We start from the raw sequence: 23720 nt of genomic DNA on the forward strand, positions 1-23720 counted from the left end.
CAGGTTTCACTCAAAATGCCTTGTGCCCTCTTCTCATTACACTGATCCTATTTTCTCACCTGTTGGAGCCTGCCCTTCAGCAGAAATCTTGGAAGGGCCCCAAGAGCTCGTGAAAAGCCACAACGAATCATTTCCTCTGCATTTTGTAGTTCTGAAACGTACTGTGTCACCAGCTCATCTGGAAAAAATACAATTGCAGAGTCAAAAGCAACCACCACATTGTTGTAATTTCATATTTGGCTAAAGAAAAAAAAATAAGGAAAAGATCCCCTAAACAAAGCAGCTGGAAAATTTTGTAATTTGTTAAACTAAAATGCAGAATACCTCAGTTTTCTACAGGAAAAGGATAAAAATTTTAAGATATTCACTTTTACATGAATGAATTCATGTTTTCTGTCTAAAAATCTGACTTTGTATTTAGGCTAAGTCTACTATTTCAGAGAGAGAAAGACAAACTTCTCCGTTTAAAGAGTTGTTTTAGACATCCAGATACGTATAAGAACAAATTTCTGGGTAAGCACAAGGGAGCAAGTTCTTTTTATATTTATAGGTCATTATATTCTTTTATTGGATAAGTGTTCTGTGTTAGGCAGGAGATCCCCAGGTTTGTGGAGGTCAGTTATTTAAACTCTGAAAACTCCTGACTGGAGTCCTCTTTAAGCACATACACATCACACCTAAACAGTGAGATAATTTCAGACCATTTTTCATAGAGAGACACAAATGAAGTTGAGTGTTTAGGAGGAGAAAGCTCAAGAAGAAATTCCCCCTTTGGTTCTGTGTGCTGGCACAGGACCCAGCAGGGACAGTGGCCCTACAAACAGCAGCAGTCAACAGGCACAAGAATAAACTCAGCTGGGAAAAGGAGCCTCACCAAACATTTAAAGGGGTATCAAGGAAAAAATTAGGGTGTAGGAAAAAATAAAAAGAGAAAAAGTCACTTCTGCTGCAGTCTTTTTCTCAGACTTACAGACAATACTTCCTTTACCTGATTTTCCACATTAAACTCTCCTGTAAAATGCAGAGAAAAACAAAAGTACTCCAGAAAAGCTTCTCCAAGACAGCTGCAATAAACACAGCTCTGATTCAGACAGGAGCAAGGTGGTCTTATCGATCCCTTTACTGGAGAGACACTTTTTAATCCTCAAAGAAAAAGAACCAGAGATCCTGGGAAGATTACATAATTGTGCCACTGCTTATTGTAATCTAAGGTTTAAATGGTTGAGCAATATTTGCTAGAGGAAGAAAGAAGAGCTGCCATAAGAAACTCCCCATTCATCACAATTCATGAGTGTTTCTTTGAAACCCCAATGCAGTGGACAGGCCCCAGCTTGTCCCTCCCATCACGGGCCAGGCTCCCTGGCCAGAGGTGAGCAATACCTTCAGATAACAACATCTGTTATTTAAAACTTTCCAAACCACCAGGGTGTTAAGAGTCCTGAGGCCATAGGAAGATGCAGTGTTTGCTGTGACAGCAAGAAGATCTTAAACAGTGAGGCTGTGATGGTCTCCACTTTGAGTGGTGTAAACTTAAGATTGCCATTTTGACATGGCAACGAGCAAACAAGCAGCTCTTCACTTACAAACAGTAATTACAGTGGAAAGTGTCATGCAAATGTTAATATTCTTCTAAGAGCCTTCAGCTTCATAAACCAACAGGGCCTATGAAGTGTCTACAATATTAATTCCACACAACCCATCCTGAAAGAATATTAAAAGAGAAAGTCAGCAAAACCAAACCAGAATGCATTAAGACAGGAAAAGCAAAAACAAGGAGATCAAAACAAACAGAGGCAAAAGTGGTGATTCAATAAAACTGCAGCCTTATAAGGACAGGTTCAGAAAATCAAATTGCTAAAGCACCTTTGATTGGTGTTTTCATTTTAATCATCAAACATCAGTGAAATACTGGCTAAATGTTACCAAAAGCCTTTTTTTTTTTTCCCCTAATCCCCTTGATCATGTCCAGACCTGCTTTAACTGATTTATCTAAGGCTCCTGCACTGCAGCTTCCACACATCCCCACATCCATCACACACTGTGGGGAGGACTTTCACTACTGGATTTCAATCCCACAACAGACAGACATGAAATGTGTAAGTTTCATCAATACAGAGATAAAATACAGCCTTTTTTGGTTTTTTGTTCTTTAAAAGATGTTTGCACATGTAATGGCACTTCTGCTATTGTGTGTGGAGCAGAGTCTGGTGCAGTCAAGGCCAAATAAAAGGGTACTCAAGATGGAGCTCACCAGAGAGTTTTCTAGAACAGAAAAAAACTGCCAATTCACAATTCTATTGTGAAAGTCCAATGATAAATTTTGTCTGTATCTACAAATTTCACCTAATTGTGTCCCTAGACCATCACAGCTACACTGCCATGGTACCTTCAAGCACACAGATGAAGTTAATCTGAAATCCAGAAAGAAACATTGAGGCTTCAGTGGGGCCTGAATTAGTTCAGAAACAACAGCAGCAGCCTGTGCTTCCAGCAATCCCTTCTCCCTGACTTGGGCACCTGCCTGAATTTTCCAGTCCACTTTTACAGAAACTTGAAACTTTATCCTTACATAAAATTTGACCTATCAATATTTCAACTCATTTTTAGCTTTTTTTGCTTTGACTCAGCATTTCCTCCTCCTGCCCAGCACATTCTGGTTTTACACATGACCCTTTCCTGAGGTTGTGGGGATTTTATCTGCCTTGGTACCATATCACATCTTCCCATGCTGCCCACAAAGAATTTGGCAAGCAGGGCCAAACTCCAGGAAGGAAAGGGCTATAAAGGGGTTTGGGTTTGTTTGGGGTTTTTTTTTTTTGACAAAAACATAGAGATTTAGCACTATATAAAGTATTTTAAAATCAGGATAGGCTGCTTTTAGTTTTTAGTTCAGCCCTAATGTCTTTAGAGAATGGACTGCATGTAAATACATATGTGATCGATATCAAGTTCATTTTGGGAACAACTCTCAGACAAATAAATAGTAAGGTATTTTGTAACCTGATTTAATAATGGCAAAAAATAGAAAAATAAATCAATATTTTCTTAAGAATATGTAAATTCACTGTCATATTTAGAAAAGCAGGAATATAAATGTTGTTATTCTTAAAATATTTATCTGTACAATTCAGCAATTTGTCTCTGATGGACATGATACAATCTGATCCTAAAGACAGGTACAAGAAAAGCAGTATAAAAAAAAAGATGCTGATTCATATGCCCCCAAGAGAAGTTTAAGCTTCCTCCAGTACTGCTGATCCAAATACAAACACATGAACTGACACATGCACATTTATCAGAACTCTGGGTGTCATTTTCTATCCTTTTCTTATCCCTTAGCAATTCTTCTGTAAATCAGCCATAATCTCTGGCAGAGTTTATCGAAATAGGATGTGAAAAAGATTCACTTCGTTAAAATTTAGGATTTTAGGAACACATAATCTGTTTTACAGTATGGAATAGAAAAGCAACATAAATTTGTCTCGTATTCATTATGGTGGTACCTTCTGTCCACCTCCAGTCTAAAGCCAGCAAAACCCCTGAGACATTTCCTACACTTTTCAGCTTTTTTTTCATTTTTTTTTTTTCCTGAAGAATTTTCAGTTCCTTTAAAACCAGTGATGCTCCTCCCTATTCTGTGCAATACCTCCAAAGTGCAAGTTTGGTCCAGCCTCTATGTTAAACATGAATCATTACCCTGCAGAGCTGGATCAGCTTCTCCCCTCTCGCTGATGTAAAATTCATTGCACAGCGCGGCCAGAGCAGACACTGCAGACTCCTGCAACAAAGGCACAGAAATACATTTACTCACCTCATATGTTCTCAGAATTTTTAAGGAAAAAGAGAGTGGATTTTAAAAACAAAAAAACCCCAAAAAACTCCTTTCAGATACTGGCATTTCCTTTCTTATTATTTCTTTCCAATACTGGTTTAGTAAGGAAACTTATGTAAGGAAAAAACAGATTTTAATATTATTCCTTCAATATGAGCAGTAAGCTAAATTATTATTTAAGACAATAACAGTCATGTATGAAATGTATTTTCAGTTCAGATGAAAGACCTCCAGGATGACCCAGCACTATAAAACACACAAGTCATTATTTCATCTTCCATACACTGATACCAGACTGACCAGAAACAAACCTTATTTACCCAGGGAGCTACAGAAAGGAAACACAGAAAATGAAATGGACTGAAGGTTAGAAACAAAAACCCAAACATCCATGATCCAGGCTTTGAGTACTGATCTTAATTGGTTTAGAAAAGGAGAAATGATTGTGTATTACACCTGAACCTCCTCATTTTCAGAGTGGTTTCAGTTACGCATACAGGACACAAAACAATTCAGCTGCTATTTCAGAAAGCACATCATAGCTCTTCTCATGGAATTTATGGCTGAATTATACTTTTCAGCTGATAATATAATGTTACCCAAAATTATAATAAATTTGAAAGCACACAAAAGCTATGCATTGTTCACTTCATGTTAATAGCAACAATACCTATTAACACTCATGTTCTCCAGGTACAAGAAATCTCAAATGTAACAGAGATATCCTGCCCAGCTGATTCATTCTGCCCTCAAAGACACCTCAGACAAGTTCTCTATGCAAAATCAAGGACTTGAAAGAAAACCAACACTTACCTAAACAATATTCTAACTACCACAGGCATTATAGTAGCAAAATATGCAGAATTATCAAACTGCTGTAGATCAGGGACCTTTAAAGGCCAAATTATTCAAGTTCTGCCAGGGGCAGGGATGCCTGGGACCACACCAGACTACTCAGATATTTAACTTTATAAATTAAATGTTTTTCACCTTAAATGTATGAAGTTAAACTGGAAAAGAATACTGTATATCAGAAAAAAAATAAATATTACTTTTCAATATCTTAAGCATTGCCCTTTAAAATTATTTCGCTCTAAACAAGAACAGAAATAAGTCAGAATTGCCATTTACTAAATACATTTTAATCAGCTTTAACTGATGTTTACCAAACAAGTTAAAATTCTCTACAGCCTATAATTAATTCTTTTAAGCTTTAGGTTTAGAAGTTCCAGTTATAAGACATACCAGCACTTTGAATAAATTGTTAATGCCAAAAAAGAATTCAAATTTCTTTTTTTAAATTTTCTTCACTGATTTGGACACACTCCAGTCTCCTTTGTCTCCCAAGGACAACTTTAAAAGATGAGCTGTGAGGTACCTGAAATGTCTTTTTATTTTATTACTAAAACCTAACACTATGAACACAGTATGTTAAATTCAGATTGTCTGTAAGCTCCATCAGGGCAGACAGAAATTGCCTTTATAATTCAGCAGAGCCTTTAAGAGCACGAGATCAAATTGCCATGGGATTTCTTGGGAAAATTAAGGCGAGTAACTGGAGGTGTTAGGATGATGTAAGTAAAACAGCATGAGACATATCCATCAATGGATTTAATATTTTTAATATTCACAATCAGAGCAGCCTGAGAACACAGAAAAAGGATTTGCAGCAGAGTTTAATGGAAAATTTAAGCTGCTTGTCCTGAGTAACTCTAGTAACTCACACCAATGCTCACAGAGCTACCAAACCCTCAGTACCTGTGGACATCATCCAGAGCATTTTTAATTCTCACAAGAGTTCTCTGAAATCACACATATTACAGGTACACCAAAACAGAAGCAAAACACCCTCTAAATGTAACCAGAGAGCCACCAAGGAGGTCCTTCCAGCACCATCAGTGACTCCTCACCCTGACCAGAGGTACAGACAAGAACAACCTTGGGGATAACTGCTCAAATATTAATCAGAAAGGTTCACTGGAATCTTGAGGAACTCAAAATATATTTTTTAAACACCCCTTCTCACACATGTAAGAAACAAGCATTCAAGAACCAATAAGATCCCATGGATAAACCACCAAAGGAAAGCAAGAGTATTTCTAATTCTGTATTTAATGTGACCACGTGAAGGAAGAGAAATTACTGTACCTTTATACGCTGTCGTGCAGCAGTGGAAACAAGAGTGAGATGTCTTAGACTGTCATTTATTAACCACTGCCAACCTCCTGGAACAGCAAGGAACATAAACAGTTTCAACTTTTCTAACTTTCTGAACTTTAACATTCTCCATTTAATTTTTCCATAGCCCAGCAATTATATAAATCAAGCTGTGCCTTTGCTTTTCCAAATTAAACAAGGCTCTGACTCCCAGTACAGCTACCCCAGCCTGGATTACCATGCCCACAGTGAACACCCCATGCCTGGTGATGTTGAGTACTGCACATTCTATTTATTGGCAAGTTAAAAGCTAAAAACCAAATCTTCAAATTGCATCAGCATCTGCTGCAGCATTTGACTATCTTTTTGGTATTTTTTAATGGGTTAGGTCACCATTAATTTTGCTTCTTTGAAAAGCATCATTTGTTAATGCTTTACTTTAATGAACAGTTGCTACAGTCATGGAAGGTTAATTAAAATAGGACCTACCGATGATTGGATCTCCTCTAAAAGGCATTTTTGATAGCGACAACTTTTCAATTAAAGTGCAGACTGTAAGAAAATAAGTTTGATGAGAAGATAAATACCCTTCCAAAAAAGAGAAATTGAAGCAAATTTGAAGAGACAACCACAGGAAGTTACATTAGCTATAATTTTAAGTTTAAGAATGTTTACAAATAGATGTTCCAAATAAGAGAAATTAAAAACGGAAAGGAAATTACATTTGTACAAAAATCACTACAATGCAGTAACTGTCCTCTGACATGAGTTAGTTCCATCATTCATGCAAATCCCTTGTTTGGTGGGATGTTTTCCCCCTGTGCCATTCAAGATGTTCATGTCAGCCACAATTTTTCTGCTATACAGTCTGGAAATGGCAGTGTAGCATCAGTGACAGTAAAGCAACTGAGACAAGGATAATACTACAGCCACTAAAAATTATTCAAATATATAGGACAGGTTTTCCTACTTCTTCTTCACATTGTTTTTGAACCTCCAAGGAGTGGCATTTGTTCACTGCACAGAGCTGGGAGCTATGAAACTGGATACAGTTTTATTTCCTTTGATACTTGGAATACATGAGGACATCCTTTTCATAATAAAGTCCTAATTATTTTTAATATATGAACTTTGAAGAGTTCTATGCTTACAAACCCACTTTGAGAATTATATTTTTTTTAACTGTTTTGAGGCTTTTTTTGGGGGATGAAAATTAACACAGTAAACACTGAAAATTTTCTATCCAACAGATTGACTGTACTGCTCAAATGAAAACTCAGCACTTGGGGAATGCCATTATCTTTCACCTCCTGGGGTTCAGTTCAAATAAATGAGATTGGAGAGCATAGTTCCATCTCACTGCCTGGCGGCTTTAGAGCTGGTGGAGAGGAGGGAAAGGACAGAAGAAGGTGCTGTATAAAGTAATGCCAACATTTTGTTTTGCTTTCCTCTCCTCCCACAACTTGATTTTTGACTCTTCCTCTGGGCTCTGCACACAGCTCATCATTTTCATTTATAATCAACTTACTGGGCTCCAAATCTACTCTTGAACTCGCTCCCCACTATGGCAGCGTCACACAAAATCCTCTCAACACTGTGTGTCAGTTTCTCTGTGCTAATATTTATTCACAGACAAGGTTAAGTGCAATGTGACTAAACCCAAGTCTCTTGGGGTTCCTCCTTAGTTCTCTTTGCTCTATTGTGGTTGAGACCATCATCTTCATTAGACATGCAGGCAATTTGTGGAACATTTTCAATTGTTCTCTTACTCCACCTACACAATTGTATAATGCCAAAATACTGCCACTTGTACTTCTCCAAAACCATGAAATGTTCAGCTGCTTAGAAGTGAAAACATATCAGAAAAAAACCCATTCCTTCAGCTTGCATTTTCCTGTCATACAGCTGTAATCTCACTCAAATCCCCTGGCTCTTTCACCTCAGTACTGAAGCTCTTTTACCCACGAGGTCTGGATGGCTTCAGATCTTCCAAGCTGGAATCTGCTTTGCAGCACTTCCTTCACTCAGCTCTCAAGCAGGAAACCAAGTTGGCATCATTTCCTCATCCACCCAGCCTACTTCTTCCTCCAACACCCTTCCTTTTTACAGCATATAACAATCTGCAAAATCCATCTTTTCTGTGATGCCACACTCCCCACAGACTGTTGTTTAAATGATCTTTATGCTTCACTTCTGCACGCACTCTTGTTACGATAAAATCATTATTTCCACCATGGCTTCTGTCTGAAAGTGCAGATTATATCTATTCTGGAGAGGAATCTGAGTAAATCACTGAAGGAAGACAGTTCAACCCTAAAAAAACTTCCCTGTGTGCAACAACAGAAGGAGAGTGTGACACAGAGCCCAGAACCATCTCCAGCTCTTACACAGAGCTATTCCAAGTGTATTGGCACTCCATGTCTTGGTGCACCCATCTGCTGATTGGCCTCCAAAGTTCCTAATTTTTTAATTACTGTGCAGACTTCACTTATACATTCAACACAACATATGCAAAATGAACTGGAAACATGTAAACAGCTAAATTCCTCAGGGCACCTCCTGTGCTGTCCCACCCCAGCTGTGGTACTTACCAGCCGGTCTCATCAGTTCTCCTCCTAAACCCCTGCAAAACAGAAACAGCCTTCAGAGAACAACCCACCACAGGTGACCTGAGTGCCCACAGTGAGGCAAAAGCACCTGGAAACCATTTCAGAATGAAAGCAGAGCACAAAATACCCACAGTTTTGTATTTGATCAGCTCTGCTCCCTTTTAAATCAACTTTTCTTGACTTCAGCACGATTACTGCAAACCTCTCCTGAATATTAAGCTTTCTTCTTGCAAAAATGCACTCCCAGTCTTCCTTATTTTTAATGTGAATAATAAAAAGACTGTCAAATTCCTTCTGCTTTTCTTTTTACTTGCTTCACAAACATTCCAAACCCATGAGACTAGCCAAAGGACTTTCCAGTCTCTACCAGATTCTGATTTCCACAAGTGAAAAGGAACTACATGCAATTTTTTAATAAAATCATAATCTCTACAAAACTAAATAGAAACTTCCCTTCCCAGTTCCCATTTTCACATATGTTAACTGGTTTCCTCTCCTGGTGACATTTATCACCCTTCTCCTTTCCTGCTCAAGTCCCCTCCCAGGTGATTTTGTGTTTATCACCACAAGAAACACATCAGAAAAGGGAGAGAAACAAATGGCTCAAGCTACTTCAGACCTTCCTGAGGAAAAGGTGTGTTCCTCAAGGATGTTGCACCAGCTCAGACCTCAGCCCAGTTCCTCTGTCTGAACATGAGCCCGACCAGCAACAGCACTGGGAGAAGAAAATCTGAATGGGCAGAAAGTGGGGAGAGGGAAAAATATCCTGGGAATGGCAGGGTCTGTTTCCACTCTGTGGCTTCTCCTGGCTGTGGGCAGAGGCTTCTTTCTCCTCACCCCGCTGAGCACTGTCTGCTGCTTGTCTGGATCCCCATCCCCAAGGCACTGCCTGAGGTGTTTCACTCAGTGTCACCCTCTGTGACTTCATTGCTCCATTTTGTGAACCTTTGACCTCCCCTTCCTTTGGATATTTCTTCCCTTGACTCCTTATTGTCTCACTTCACTTCTGCTGGAATATTTCCTCCCTGAGGTGTGCCAAACCCTTAATCACCTGTTTGCATGTCCATGCTCTGGCAGAAACTCCCAGCAAGGAGAGCAACAACAAAGGCTTTTTTGTTTATTTGCTTGTTGTTTTTTGTTTATTTTAAACATTTTCTTCCATCCTTTCCTCCTCCCTCCCCACAATAAAATTAGCAGCTGTGCTCAGAAGGCCAGCTTGGCAATCCTAACAACTCTTATAACTTTGTTCTCCAATTTATCCCTTTGTATGAGCTTTAAAAGCCTGAACTTTTTAAACACATTTTTCCATTCCACACAAGGAGGTCCCTTCTGCAATATGCTCTGGGTTTCTGACTGCTCAACAATTTCATTGGTGTTTCAGGAAACACAGAGATGCCAACTCCACAATATTCTCATCTGCCATAGGTCAGCACTTCCTTTAATTGAGAAACTTTTGGTTTCCACAATCAATATATATTAGGCTTACTTTAATAATTGCCAGCTCAGTTTATCATTGTAGGAAGCAAGCACAGATTCTACATCCTCATGCTGATAAGGTCTGTGTATTGTCTACCCCACCCTCCTGCCATGCTGTCTGCTCTCCAGCTTCTAAAAAAATTTAAATCAGAAAACAAAAAAAGTGATGCCAGGAGTCGAGACAGCGGCAAAAACAAGTGACTGATGTGGCAAACCTTGCTTCCTCTTCCACACTTCTTTTCCCCTTTATTTTGTCTTCACCCATTCCTTGCCTTTTGTCTGTTGCCTTACTGCAAATGAGTATAAAATAATCACCTTGCAAATGTGTTTGGTGTGCAGCAGAGTCTGCTGATGAAGGGATTCAGATATGGACAGTTCTGCTCCAACTACAAAGCCAGAACTGACTCACAAAGGCTGCTCTTCTCCATTTCCCTGCACTGCCAAGGAGGAAGTCAGGCCACTTCAAGCTGTGCTGATGGTAATAATTTGAGTGTTATCCCTTCCTCTGGCGTTTCACCAACTCCATTTAATTCCAGAGTTTGGAGCCTCTCTGAGGATTGCTGTCCCCATGCAAGAATGCAGAAAGGTGACAGGGATTTGCAAAGCAACTTTTCCACGTGGCACAAACTCCAGTCCAATCCCTCTTGGGTGGCACCATGACCTGTGTGTGCTCCTCTGCAAAGCTTCCTGAGCTGGATCTTGCCCAGACACTCTGTATGTCCACCAATAGAGCTCATTTTTTCCCCCTTTCCACAGCTCATGCATATTTCACTTTTAAAAACCAATAATTCTATCGTAATCCAAGATCTTTCCTCAGTGCTTGGTTTGTCAAACACGATGCACATCTTTCTATTATCTCACTGCACAGTATTTCACTAAATTAAAAAGATACGGATCTACCTAATTCAGAGATTCTGAATTTTGCTGTACAGTCAGTATTCTTTATTTTTTATTCCAAAGACACATCCACAAGTTGCATCACATTATTAGATGTACCTGTTTCAAGCTTTAATTATTAATTCAATTTGCAAATTGACTGATGCAGTGCCCAGGTTCCACAAGCTCCTAAGCATTCCTTCATGTGTGCAGTTCCACAGCAATGCTTCTCTCCTAGAAACATCCTGGGATGAGTCACAATTTACATGTGGAAAATAAAATATATAATCCCTTGCAGAACTGACAAATTAACATTACTGACCTAAGAATGACAGTACCTATTTTATAATTACATTGGCTTGAATCAGAACCAGTGACAGTGCTGTTCCCAGGGCATAAAGAAGTTCAAAGTACTTTTGGGGATTTATTTTTTAAAATTATTTTAAGCCTGCTGCTTTTTGTGAGAAAGCCAGAATTCCCACTTAAGATAATAAAAAAAACAGTAACTGAAGCTGTTTAGAATTGAACAGCATCTATGTTTTCACAGATATTCAAATCTGAAGCTGAAAGTACTGGAATAGCTGAAGAGATTCAGTTGTAAATACTGGATTTCAGGAAAGTTGAGAACACGTATTTTACCTCCACATGAACAGCAACCAAGCACTTTCCTTGGGAACTCTTTGTCCCAAACAGAACTGAGGTATCCTTAAAGGCTGCACATTCCCTGGGTTTTGCAGGTACAGAACAGCTTTTTCAGAGGGTACACAAGGGGGAAAGAGAAAACCTTGAGCACAGCTGAGTAGATTAACAAAACTTTCATGGCCAACCCTTCAAGATGCACAGAATAAACCACAATAACATGAGAACCACCAGGTTTTAGGCTACTGTAAATTCATATGCCATGATGTATTCTAACATCAGAATGCTACTTTGGAAGTAAAAGCTTTCCCAGTGACTTCAGTTTGTAGCAGAAGAATTTCACTTTACAACTCTTCAGAGAACAGTGCAGCACATCTCACAGAGCCATCCAGGTCCTGGATGCATAAAACCACTTGAACTTGGAAGAACTGTTAAAAGATGAGCTTTGCTGCAAAGCTGGAATTCTTTGCTGATTAAGCTCATCTGCCTAAAAAAAACTCTTTTAGGCAGATGAATGCCAAGAAACACATTTGCCCTGAAACCATCAAGATTAGTTACAACCTTAAAGGTCTTTGAAATGAGACGAGTTTCTCTTTTGCCCAGCACCTGTCAACACCTGCAGGCTCCCTTACTCTGCTGGAAAAGCCGAAACTCAGAAGGTGCCGGTTCAACTGACACTGGCTGCTACTCCAAGCTCCTAAATCTGCTGGGCTGCCACAGCTGACGTGCTCCACACCCAGCCAGTCTCTCCAGAGGCTGCAGGGATGAGCTCATGGCAAGGCTGGGTGTGCAGCACGTCGCAGGCACCGCGCTGCCCGGCGTGGGAGTCGCTGACGAACATCCCGACACATCCAGCTCGGATGGAACCCTCGAGGGCCAATAAACACAACATCTGCTGAGACACAAAGTGCACTGCAACCACCTGCAGGCAGCCCAGCACTTCCATAGCCACTCCTGAGCTCCTTCTGGGCATTCAGGCCTCTGGTATCACAATCAGAACTGGCTACGAGGAAGTGAAAATGTATTCTGAACATCTGTTCAGCTGAACAGTCAGGAACTCAAGTTTTGTCAATAGAGAAGTCACTCAAGAGCCTCAGACCAGATGAAGCAGTTTCAGAGAACCTTAACACAACTACTATCAAAATACTCTTTTCTTGAAGACTTTTCATATTATTGGATCACAGGATTATTTAGGTTGGAAAAGACCTTTAAGATCATTGAGTCCAACCACTGCCAAGACCAACCTAATCCTTTTAACGTGTCTTTTAAATGTGTTAAAACCTTTTAAACACATCTTTTAAATCTAGGTTTCCACAATGGTAAAAAACAGGGTTGGTGACTGCACCACTGCCCTGGGTAGCCTGTGCAAGGGCTTCACAAACCTTTGAGAAAAGTGTTTTTTTTTCCATTTCCATTGGTGCAATTTAAGGCCATTTCCTCTTTCCTATCGCTTGTTACTTGAGAGAAAGTGTATTGAGAATGAGTCCAAGGTCTCAGATCCACAATAGAAATAGATCTGCTACAAAAAAACCAGCTACTAACCATGCTGGTGCAGTGGAAGCAGAATGGAAATCAGGCTGACAAGTGACTCTGTGTTCAAACCAGCAGAGTGATTTCCTAACTCAGGTAACAGAGACGAACGCAACAGATGCCGCAAGTTTTTCATCTTAGGTTTTTATACATAAAAGTGTCATTTAAAACAAATAAAACACAGCCCAATTTTTGGAACTTTACAACCTGTACAGCCCTAAACAGGCACAGGAGGCAGATGCTCTACAGGGCATGGTTTGCATAACCCCCACACAGAAACCCAGAAACTCCTGCACAACCCACAGCTGGAAGTGCACATGCAAATGCTCAAACCAACCAGCTCCTCCAGACAAACCAGTGCATCAGATGTGTCAGGATCAAGGATAATGGCAGGAAGTACACACTGATGTGCCTGGACTTGCAGGCTCCTTTGTACTATGGTAAACCCAGAAAGGACTTCTGCAGGAGGACAGAAAAATACATGTATTTTTTTAAAAAAATGGTAATAGGGTAGAAGATGGGATTTTCTACAATGAGCATTAATAAATTTGAATGCTTCAAGGATGTTCAAAACTGAGACTTACTGCAGTGTAACTCAAAACTGGACTGTGTAAAGGATGATTTATGGCCATTTTTCAAAATCAGGTTAAAGATGGTGCAAGAACTGCTAAACAAAGAAGGATGCTACAGCAGCTCTATGAATGTTTCCATTACAGCACTTTGGCTTTCTCTCCTTTGACTTGAGGTCCTTATGGGTTCAACAGAATCAGACAATCAAGAAACTGATGACCCATCTTCCAGCTTAAAATTTATAAACTGAAACTTTCTAAAATTTATTTTTAAAAACCCCAAATCCAGCATTTCTATGCTTTACTTCCTTTTCCATTTCTCAGAGGGCAAAAAAAAATCCCTAGAACTGCTTAATTCAAGCATTAAAATCCCTTCAGTCCCCGACAAGGATGTTTTGTGGCCAGAAGTGAAAGCAAAATATCTAATAAACAGTTGAGACATGTGGCCAGATGCTGTTTCTTAATACAGTTTAAAAACCTGAAACACAAATAAAAAACACAAGTTTTGAACATTCCTCCAAGATGTTGTTAACACTGAAAATTCCCGGTAGCAATTTCTCAAATGGAAATCTTTGGAATATTATGTGCAATAATTACTCATCATGAAACGAGTTTGGCTTGTTTCACTAAATGCTTGCCCAGCAACACTCAAATTGTTGGTTTGTTTTTATAACCTAGTTTATTTTTCTTGTCCCATTTTAAAATACTTGATGCATAGTGATATTTTACAATATGGATTAGGGCAGACATCTGTGTCTCAGCTAAGTATGAGAGCAAACAGCAGCGAATCAATCTCGCCTGGAGTTGAATTAGAACCCTTACCTAGAACAAAAACATTTCTGTAGGCACCTAATAAATACCATTAAGTGCAAGAAGTGCATATTACGACAAAAACAAATTACACCCAAGCTCCACCCTGACATTAAAGAATTTATGGAAGCCAAGAGAGCCACCCACAAAGACATGAATATACAGTATCAGCACTAAGCCCATCCGCCAGCCCAAGCTCACTCGGGGCTGCAAGTGTCACATTTCTCTGGATAACCCATCAAAAAGTAAATTTTATCAGTTTTTCACAAAGTTTCATGATTAAAAAAACTTTCATAAAAATTCTTTAACCTGTAATTAAGAATTACATAAAAAAACTAGTTCAGGTTGATTGTTTTCAGGTAAGGCACATGTGAAGAAGTGAACTAAAAATGACCAAAAAATGTCAATTAAAAGAGGAAAAACCCTCACTTGCATAGAGTTACTAGGGAATACAAATCATTATGGTTTGATTTCCTTAAATTTAGAAGCAAACACACCAGTTTTAATTCACATTTACTTAACAGTTCCTTGAGCAATATCCCTTAATTTCCTGGAAGCTTCAACAAATAGGAAATGAAAAACAACTTAGTGAAAACTCATTTACATTTTCTTTGTCGCAAGAGTTGAAAAATTGCCCTGAACCTTTTGCAATGCTCCTGTCCTGCTTGTCACACAGGTTAAGAAAGGAAATGGGGAAGGGGAGAAGGGGAATGGGAAGAGGGGAAGGGAAGGGAGAGGAAAAGGAAAAGGAAAAGGAAAAGGAAAAGGAAAAGGAAAAGGAAAAGGAAAAGGAAAAGGAAAAGGAAAAGGAAAAGGAAAAGGAAAAGGAAAAGGAAAAGGAAAAGGAAAAGGAAAAGGAAAAGGAAAAGGAAAAGGAAAAGGAAAAGGAAAAGGAAAAGATAGGATTTGGGGCTCATTAGTTCAAGGCCAGTTCTGCAGCCCCTTATGAATCCTCTGCAGACAAAGCACTGGAGGGACTGGGGTGGGTGTCACTAATTGTACAAATGAAACCAGATCCTGGTTTCATCCCTTTCAATTGACATTTCCCAAGATGAAAAATGATGGGTTTGCATCGCTTTTTTCTTACCTGTACAACTGACGACTGCAAAGCTGGGGGGGAAAAGAAAGCAATACATATTAATATTAATTGAGTTTATTTGATCCAAGTGTTTTCATTTTTCCCCCTCACATGCAATGCCATATACTGTGGGCTGTACAAAACTTCACTTAATTAAAAAAATAAAATTCACAGGGAAAACCTCCTTAAAACAACTTCTCTATACCCATTTGAATTTTGTTTTCAAAAATACCTTAATTTAACACATTCATAAAGCACTAATTTCCTGAACTCCAAACTCAAGCTGCTTCTGCTTCTTAAAAAGTTTGGCTTTTTAAAACTGATTTGCTTTCCACCATTGGCTCTTTTAGAATGATGATAGACTGCATTGTCTGATCACTGAAAATAAATGGAAGCCACAGACTGAACAGAAAAAAAACTTAAAGGCTTTAATTTGACTGAAAAACTTACTTAATTTTTAATGTTACAGCAAGCCATCATAAAAAAAATCAGAGATTATAACATTTATAAGTAGTAAAAGCCAAAAAACACATTTTATTTAAAATTGAGAGTTTATGCACCTGCATCATAACAGCTTAAGGCCACTGTACGAGCAGAGATGTGCTGACCAAGCTTTCAGGCACTTCAACATGAGAAAGTTAAAGGAGGACAAAGGTGCTTTTCCACCTGTGGCAGCAGCTCTGAGCTGCACCCAGAATTAAACAGGCACCTGTGGACTTGGGTGGGTGAGTGGTGAAGCCTGACAGCACATCAGAGCTGGCACTAAAGGTCCTCCAGATCCTGCAGGAACAGCAGGAGCCTGAATGCTGGAGTATTGTCTGTTCCATGCTGGGAAGAAAAATCCAACAACATGGGATGACTGAAAACAAAAGGGACAAATGAAAATTATCTCCACAGAAGTGTTTGGAAATGCTATGAGCAGGACAAGGCTTCATTTAGCATAAGCAGAGATAAAAACTCATACAGACAATGTATCTGTATTGGTAGAATCATCAATTGAAATGCAGAATATGACTTTTGAGGTTGATAAACAGGAAATTATGGATGCAGGGGCGAGGAATGAGCTCACTAGATGTCCCTTGAGCACAGTCATCCCAAGGCCAGTCAGGAGGACAAAGGGAAAGCAAAGACAGAGAGAAAAGGAGTCAAAGCAACCCCCTGAGGCACTTCAGAAATGCAATTTCCAGCATCAGAGCTGGGGGCTCAGCGAGAGGCAGAAGAGCCCCCAGTGTAGGACCCAGGGTCCAGGACACCCAGCTGTCACAGGGTCTGGGGCTCTCCAAACCACTGCTTGTGACAAGGCTCACTCTTGGCATGGGGCTAAGGAAGGTGGAGAACAGCTGCCTTAATTGTAAATCTTTGCTAAAAATCATGAAGCATTCCAGGTTAAAAACAGATTTATGCTGGCTACAAACCTCTTGGTGAATTTGCTTGAGTCCCTCCAATGTTTTTTCACTGAAATAGTATGTTACAGATCTGTAAAAGTATACAAAAATTTTAAAACTGATTTCCTCATCATGTTGCAAATTATTTTTTTTCCATTCCATCACTGTACTTTCAAACAGAAATCCAATCATTTGATTTTCAAATTATTCTCCACAGAAATATGCAATATTTATTTTTTAATAGTTCAGCAAACATAACAGAAGTTCTTTCCTTATCATACAGAAAACTATTCCAAAAGGCTTATAAAAAAATCAGTGTCACTTCCTAATAACATTACAATTGCCAATACACTGATAACCCTTCTCAGCTCAGTTGTATTTTTAGATTCCAAAATTTCTGTGATTTTTCCATCTATGTCAATTACTTCCTACTACTAAAAATGAGGACACTACTGGCAAATTTCTGTGGAAATACAGAAGTATATATATATACCTGGACCTGCATTCATCAGCATTAAATCAGTCTAAATCAATGAGCTGCTTGAAGAGGTTTTTCTCCAATACTGAGAAGGTATTTCTCCAACTCTAAAGACAAAAGACTGTCCCTACCCAGGAAGGCAGCACACTTATAGGGAAAGAGGAATTAATCTTTCATTTAACTGCATTATTGCAGTTAAATTGCATTTAACTGAACACATTCAATTCTCCAAGAAAGGCAGCAAATGATCTCTCTTTCCTCATTATGAATTTAAGAGTGAAGTCTTAAATCACTGAATAAAACGTGAAGGCTCAGCATCACTCATGAAAACAAACAAAAATTCAATGCAAACGCAGTTCAGTGAGATGAAGATTTCCATAATTATACTCAGGAAGCTTTTAATAGACCAGACATGAAAGGAAAATTTATAGTCTAGATAATCTTGCATTAATACCTATTATTCTCTTGTGCCAGTTTACACAGAGCATGGGTGATCTCAGCACAGGCAAGGATTGCCCCATGGCGTGTGTGCAGATCTGAGCCCACTGATAAAGGCAGAAGTCTTGGCAAAACTGAAAGAGATTAAATAATTGGGTTTTTTTTAAACAAAGCATAGCGACAGATCCCAGTTCTAAATGTAATTTTGCCTGTCTAGAAATAACACTGGAAAAGCATTTCTGTAAAGTCAAGTATCCTGGCAATGTTATGAAAAACAAGATTTAATGAAGTAAATTCTGGCAAACCACACTGAGCTATTCTATACTCCCAAAATAACATTTCTATTGGGCACTGAGCTGGCTGAGCAGTCAGGGCAGTGGGGCTTGTACTGCCATGGAATTTTATTTCCATGTTAAGTGCCACTGTCCTGGACCACGACAGGAGCCCAGGCAAGGTCTGCCACTGCAGATTCTCAGGGCACTGCCTTCAGCCACGTGAAAAATCTGCCAGTACAGCCCCAGCATCTGCAATGGGCTCAGCAAAGGACCCTGGGCTCGTACTAAGATACATCAAATTGCACACACAGTCAGAAGGGAATTCTGCAGATGTCAGGCTGGGCATGACAAAACAGATCCCCCCCCTTACACCATCAAAGCAAAGAGCTGGGGCATTTGAGGGGCAGCTGCTGGAGTTGTCCCCACACCCATTTATTCACCTCAGCAGCAGCAGAGTCCAGTGCAGCCAGGTTTCCAAGACCCACACCCACGAAAAAAACCAACCTGACCGTAATTTATAATTTCTGCATAAAGCCTGTTAACAGGTAAATCCATCAGGGTCACTACGCTGTATTAAGTGGCAAGGACAAATCTTAATTTTTATTAAGTAGGTTTATTAAATCTTTGTAGGTCTGTCCTGCCTAAGCTCAGCCTGGCTGAGCAGAACTCAGCTGATACCTACCCACATTCGCCATGTACTCGGGGGCCTGGGGAGTGATGTTATGCAGAGCTTTGGTTGAAAGTTCTCGAATAACACTGCAGGTGTAAGAAAGCATTTCTGAGGGTTAGCAATTCAGTAGAAGCAATGTGTTAAAAAGATAATGTGAGGGACTCCTGCCCCCAACCAAAACCTGGGCAAATACTCAAAATTACAGTGCTCTCTGTCCACCCTGTGCTTCCGCCCTGTAAAAAAGCCAGCAAAACCAAAGAGACCCATGCAGCCAGCTTTCAGTGAAGTGAAAAGAGCTCAAAGACACAAGAAAAAACACCAGTGGGGCTGGTGGAACCTGAGGGCTCGTTCTGTGCTCTGGCAGGGACAGTGCAGTAAACTGTGATTATTTCTCATGATGCAAACTATGATCAGCACTGATAGAATCTCCCTTGTGTGATATGTACACATTTCAATCTTCATGAACACTGAATGTGAGTAAGCACCATCTCTATGCATGAAATCTGCTTTAATTAGGATAATTGTATGGTGACAGTGTTTAGCCCTCACATACACTATATACACCATATAAATGGGTTTTATTAATCTATTAACAGATTGAGGTCATGGCCAAAAGACAAAATTCATAAAGCTGTTGAAGTGACAATCTGCTTGGGAGGTGCAGATGATATCACCTACTACTTGCCCAGTTTCCTTCAGTCAAATGCTACTGCAAACCCAGGTGTGAGAAAAACTTACAAAAATAATCTACAAAAGCTCAATGTGCAGAACAGTCAATTCCTGGATATTAATAATTAGATTTTATGAACTTACCTATCCCAATGGTTAATCTTCATGTTAACTAAATGATCAATCATTGGCTGTGTATACTCAGGAAAGCCAGCAATATACACACTGAAAAAGAAAAAAATCCCAGATATAGGTTAGAAATCTGGTCCAGAGACAGAGAACAGAACCAGTATCTGTGTGCATGTTAGCACCATCTATTCCAAAGGTTTAAATCCTCTGGGTTTAAGCCTACCAAAAAATTACTTAAATGAGATGCAGCAGAATGACAGGATGGGAAATATTCTGAATTATTGAAAAAACTTAAAATCACTTCTGTAAAACTTTCAGATTGCTTCTAAAATCTGCTCTATGTACAACAAGCTTGATATCCAATCCCATTGTTACATTCCAGAAAATTCAGATCTGTATAGAAACTTGAATAATTACTTCAGATTGGAGAAACACATCACTGATATCAACTACAAGACAGAGGAAAAATAAGTTACAGAAATGTGTTACATCTTCATAAATACCATGGTCCAAAATGAAAACGTGATTTTCAATTTGTCCTTTTTAAAAATCAAACATATGCAGAAATTCATTGTGACAAAAGCTGTGAAAGCTGCAGAGCTCAGGTGAGAGCTGGAAGGGAACACCAGCACAAATCACCCATGGAGCCTGCATTACCCAACCCAGCCACACTTCCAATCTTCAGAAGCATCAACTATCAAAAGCCAAGGTCAACACAAGTAAAGTGAAATGTTTTTTCAGTACATCTGATGAGTGTTAAATCACCTTGGGAAACCAAACCATCAGCAGGAAGTGTTTGTGTCAGAAGGGCACAAAGGGACTCATGGATTACCTTACTTTCACCTTTTCATATCTTTTGAGTGATTAACTTTGCAGCTATAATGGTGTTCCATTAATAAACCTGTGTGCAATCAGAAGCAAAGAAAGAGAAAAACCAAATACTGCCACATGTTCCCATCCAGATATCTATGGAATTCATCAGAGAGGGAATCCTTAAAAGCAGCCCAGACCTGAGTTACTTGAGCCAACCCTGGACACAGAAGCACCCTGTACTACACCCTGGAGAAGGATTTGACAGTTGGTTCAAACTGTCATTGATGTCAGCAGAGAAAAGATAAAATTCCTATCTCTAGGTCCTCTCCCTGTTCTGCAGGAACACACAATAACACACACATTTCCTCTGCCATGATTGAGCTCTCCTCTCTTTGTAGTTGCTTTTTGAGTTCCAGTTTTAGCACTGGGAGGAGGAGCAGGAGCAGCTTGAGTTTGGAATTCAGGAAATTAGTGCTTTATGAATGTGTTAAATTAGGTTTTGGTTTTTTTTTAAAAAAAAGGTTCAAATGGGTATAGAGAAATAGTTTTAAAGAGGTTTTCCCTCTGAATTTTATTTTTTAAATTAAGTAAAGTTTTGCACAGCTCACAGTATATGGCATTGAATGTGAGAGGAAAAATGAAAGCCAGTCGTTTTAATTCTTCCTTGCCCAGCTAAAAATCAATCTCTTGGGTCACAGGTAGCTAAATCCCACTTCTAGTTTTACTTTATAACTATCTTTAACTACAGTCCTCATCTTGTGTGTCCTACTGAGAATGTAATGCAAGAATGCTTGCATACAAATCTGTCCTTCCTGATGATGGTGCTGGTTAGAATTTTGTATCCCACCCAGGTTAAGAAGCTTTTTCCTTAACTCTGCTTGTACCAAGCTCAGAACTCCTGGAATCACATAATCTCTGTACTGCCAGTTCACATAAAGTAGGTTTCCTTGACCTTGCATCCTCAGAAATGTGTATTTGAGCTGAATTCTCCAAACACCATCAGCAAAAAGGGCACCCATGGTGAAAAGCCTGAATTAAAATATTTAAATTTGAAAGGCTCTAAGCAACTATTTATATACACAAAAATAAATATTTGAAAATATACATGAAACTGCCTCTTTACTGGAACGGTATCATCATTTATGAACCAAATTCAGCTGCAGAAATTGACACTTTTTTTTTTTTAAGCTTTTATTACTCAACATTATCGTGGTACATGTTTTCTGAGTAGCCAAACATATACCAGGGTGCTTTTGCCTTTCATTTTACTTAGGGAAAAATAAGGAGATAGCCAAATAACTTAAGTATTGACCTGAATAATGACAGTCTGCTTGAAGAGCAGTGTTTGAAAGTAACAGAATGAATGAGATGACAAATAATTTACAAAGAAAATTGTTTGATTAATGGCACTGAACTGGTTTCAGAAAATCAAGCTTCTAATTGCATAAGGCTCTTTATAAAAAGATTTACAAATTTATTCCTCCTGCTGAGCAATTTACAGAAAGAAACCAACAGTAAAAATATTTTCACTTATGTAAGTGGCACTCATACAAAACCTCTGGAAATCACAGTGAAGGTAGTAAATAAAATAAAATTTAAATTATCAATTCAGCTCTTGAATGTCAAAAAATCATAATCAGTCTGCAGGCCAGAATTAAAGGAGAGAAAAAGTAAAATCTGCTTTGTCACTTCTGAATGTTTTCAATTTTCTGTAAGCACAAAAACCTGGAGTTTCAGAAATCACATGGATGCCATGCACATGGATCTGGAGAGCTCCTGCATTTCCCCATCTCCCGTAGGCGGGAGCTCAGGGAAGGCTGTGGGAGGAGGGTGGGGACCCCAGAAGGGCTGCCAGTCGGTAAAAGGTGAAGCTGTGAACAGACTGAAATGATTCTGTACAAAAAAGACAATACAGAGGTGGAGAGATCAATAAACAAATAGTGGAGGTGAAGACAGAGGGTTCCAGTACAAATTATCTTCAAAACCTCCCACTGGAAGTTGGCAGTGGAGCATGAAGCATCGTGTACCTGTCTGCTGTTTCTGCTCCCCAAGGACATCACCTGCTCAAGGCTCTCTCTGCTGAGCAGCCCCATGGGGCAATTTCTGCCCTGTCTCCACCAGGGCTGAATCACCCTCTGTGCTGCCATGCTGCTCTCCCCACCCTGCCTCTGACACAGGCTGGACTCGAGGCCAGACTGTCTGAGACAACTCAGCCCTTGCTGTTCATCATTTCCTCATGAGGAAATGCAATATTCTGTTCCTTCTGGCCATCCAGTTTGGATCCAAACTCCCCTGATTTCAGCACCTCTGTGTTTCCAGAGCTGACTCTGTATTCCAGGACAAGCCCCTGGTTTATAACCACACCACCCCAGTTGGGGTGTTCCCCATCTGCTCTTTGCAGACTGTACTGCAGAGATCAGTTTGGTTTTTCAAACATTACTGCACACTGTGGCCAGCTTTTCACTGAGCTAACACAAGCACTGGAGTTAAAGGTCTATGCACAGACCACAAATTCAAGAGCTTGGGCAAACTGGTTTTTTTAATAGATATGACTTGATTTTTTTACCCACATCAGAACCTCTCCTTTGACTACAACTCTCCAAACCTCCTCATCTTGTCCAGCCTTGAGCAGCTGAGACAGTTTTGTGACACCTCTTGGCTGCTTCCTCCTTGTCCTCCAGGAAATCATGGCCACGTTTTCATTCTGTCTCACACATGACAATCAGTTCAGTGTAAAAACAAAAACACAACTTTGATACACTTCAAACAGTATTAAACAATGTTCAGTAAGGTGAGGCAATCAGACAAGTATTTCATTAGGTACAATTAGGAAACATTCCTCACATTTAGGAAAAATGATTGGAAACTTACCTTATAGTCAAGTAACAGTTAACTCTGTTCCCAACAGCAAAATAATCAGCTGCAGTGAGAATGTCGATGCCATGGGGAAAAGTGCCCTACAAACAAAATATTATTTTAAAATATATAACACATTCCAAATAGGCAACATGATTGAAAATAAACCTCCTGCTACTCTCCCAAGCACTGAAAAAATACAATTTAATTTATAGTAAAATCACTTGCACTAGAAACATAAAGGATATTGAATATATAAACAGCAAAATACCTCACTCTGCTTGTGAGTCAATGATAAAAGGCCCAAGCAAATGGCAGCAGGCAGCAACCTATGCAACTGCTCCCTTCACACCTCCCAGTCATGCCAAAATATGTATTTGGTTAATGCATGATTATGTATATACCCAAAAGATGATTCCTCTAGAAGGATT

General features: G+C 39.4%; 1 protein-coding gene across 1 annotated transcript in view; it reads right to left on the bottom strand.

The window, feature by feature from the left end:
• TBCD (tubulin folding cofactor D) overlaps positions 1-23720 on the bottom strand; it is a 114636-nt gene that overhangs the window by 26837 nt on the left and 64079 nt on the right. The window contains exons 18-28 of the mRNA XM_086857208.1: positions 23305-23390; positions 19636-19716; positions 18835-18908; positions 17894-18011; positions 16992-17052; positions 15586-15608; positions 8581-8612; positions 6479-6541; positions 5981-6057; positions 3697-3778; positions 60-178 (exon numbers count right to left, since the gene is read on the bottom strand). Coding sequence (XP_086713334.1) covers positions 60-178; positions 3697-3778; positions 5981-6057; positions 6479-6541; positions 8581-8612; positions 15586-15608; positions 16992-17052; positions 17894-18011; positions 18835-18908; positions 19636-19716; positions 23305-23390 — 816 coding nt within the window. The remainder of the gene's footprint in view (positions 1-59; positions 179-3696; positions 3779-5980; positions 6058-6478; positions 6542-8580; positions 8613-15585; positions 15609-16991; positions 17053-17893; positions 18012-18834; positions 18909-19635; positions 19717-23304; positions 23391-23720) is intronic.

The sequence above is a fragment of the Cyanistes caeruleus genome, chromosome 19, assembly GCF_971803275.1.
Source record: "Cyanistes caeruleus chromosome 19, bCyaCae1.hap1.1, whole genome shotgun sequence".
NCBI classification, from domain to species: Eukaryota; Metazoa; Chordata; class Aves; order Passeriformes; family Paridae; genus Cyanistes; species Cyanistes caeruleus.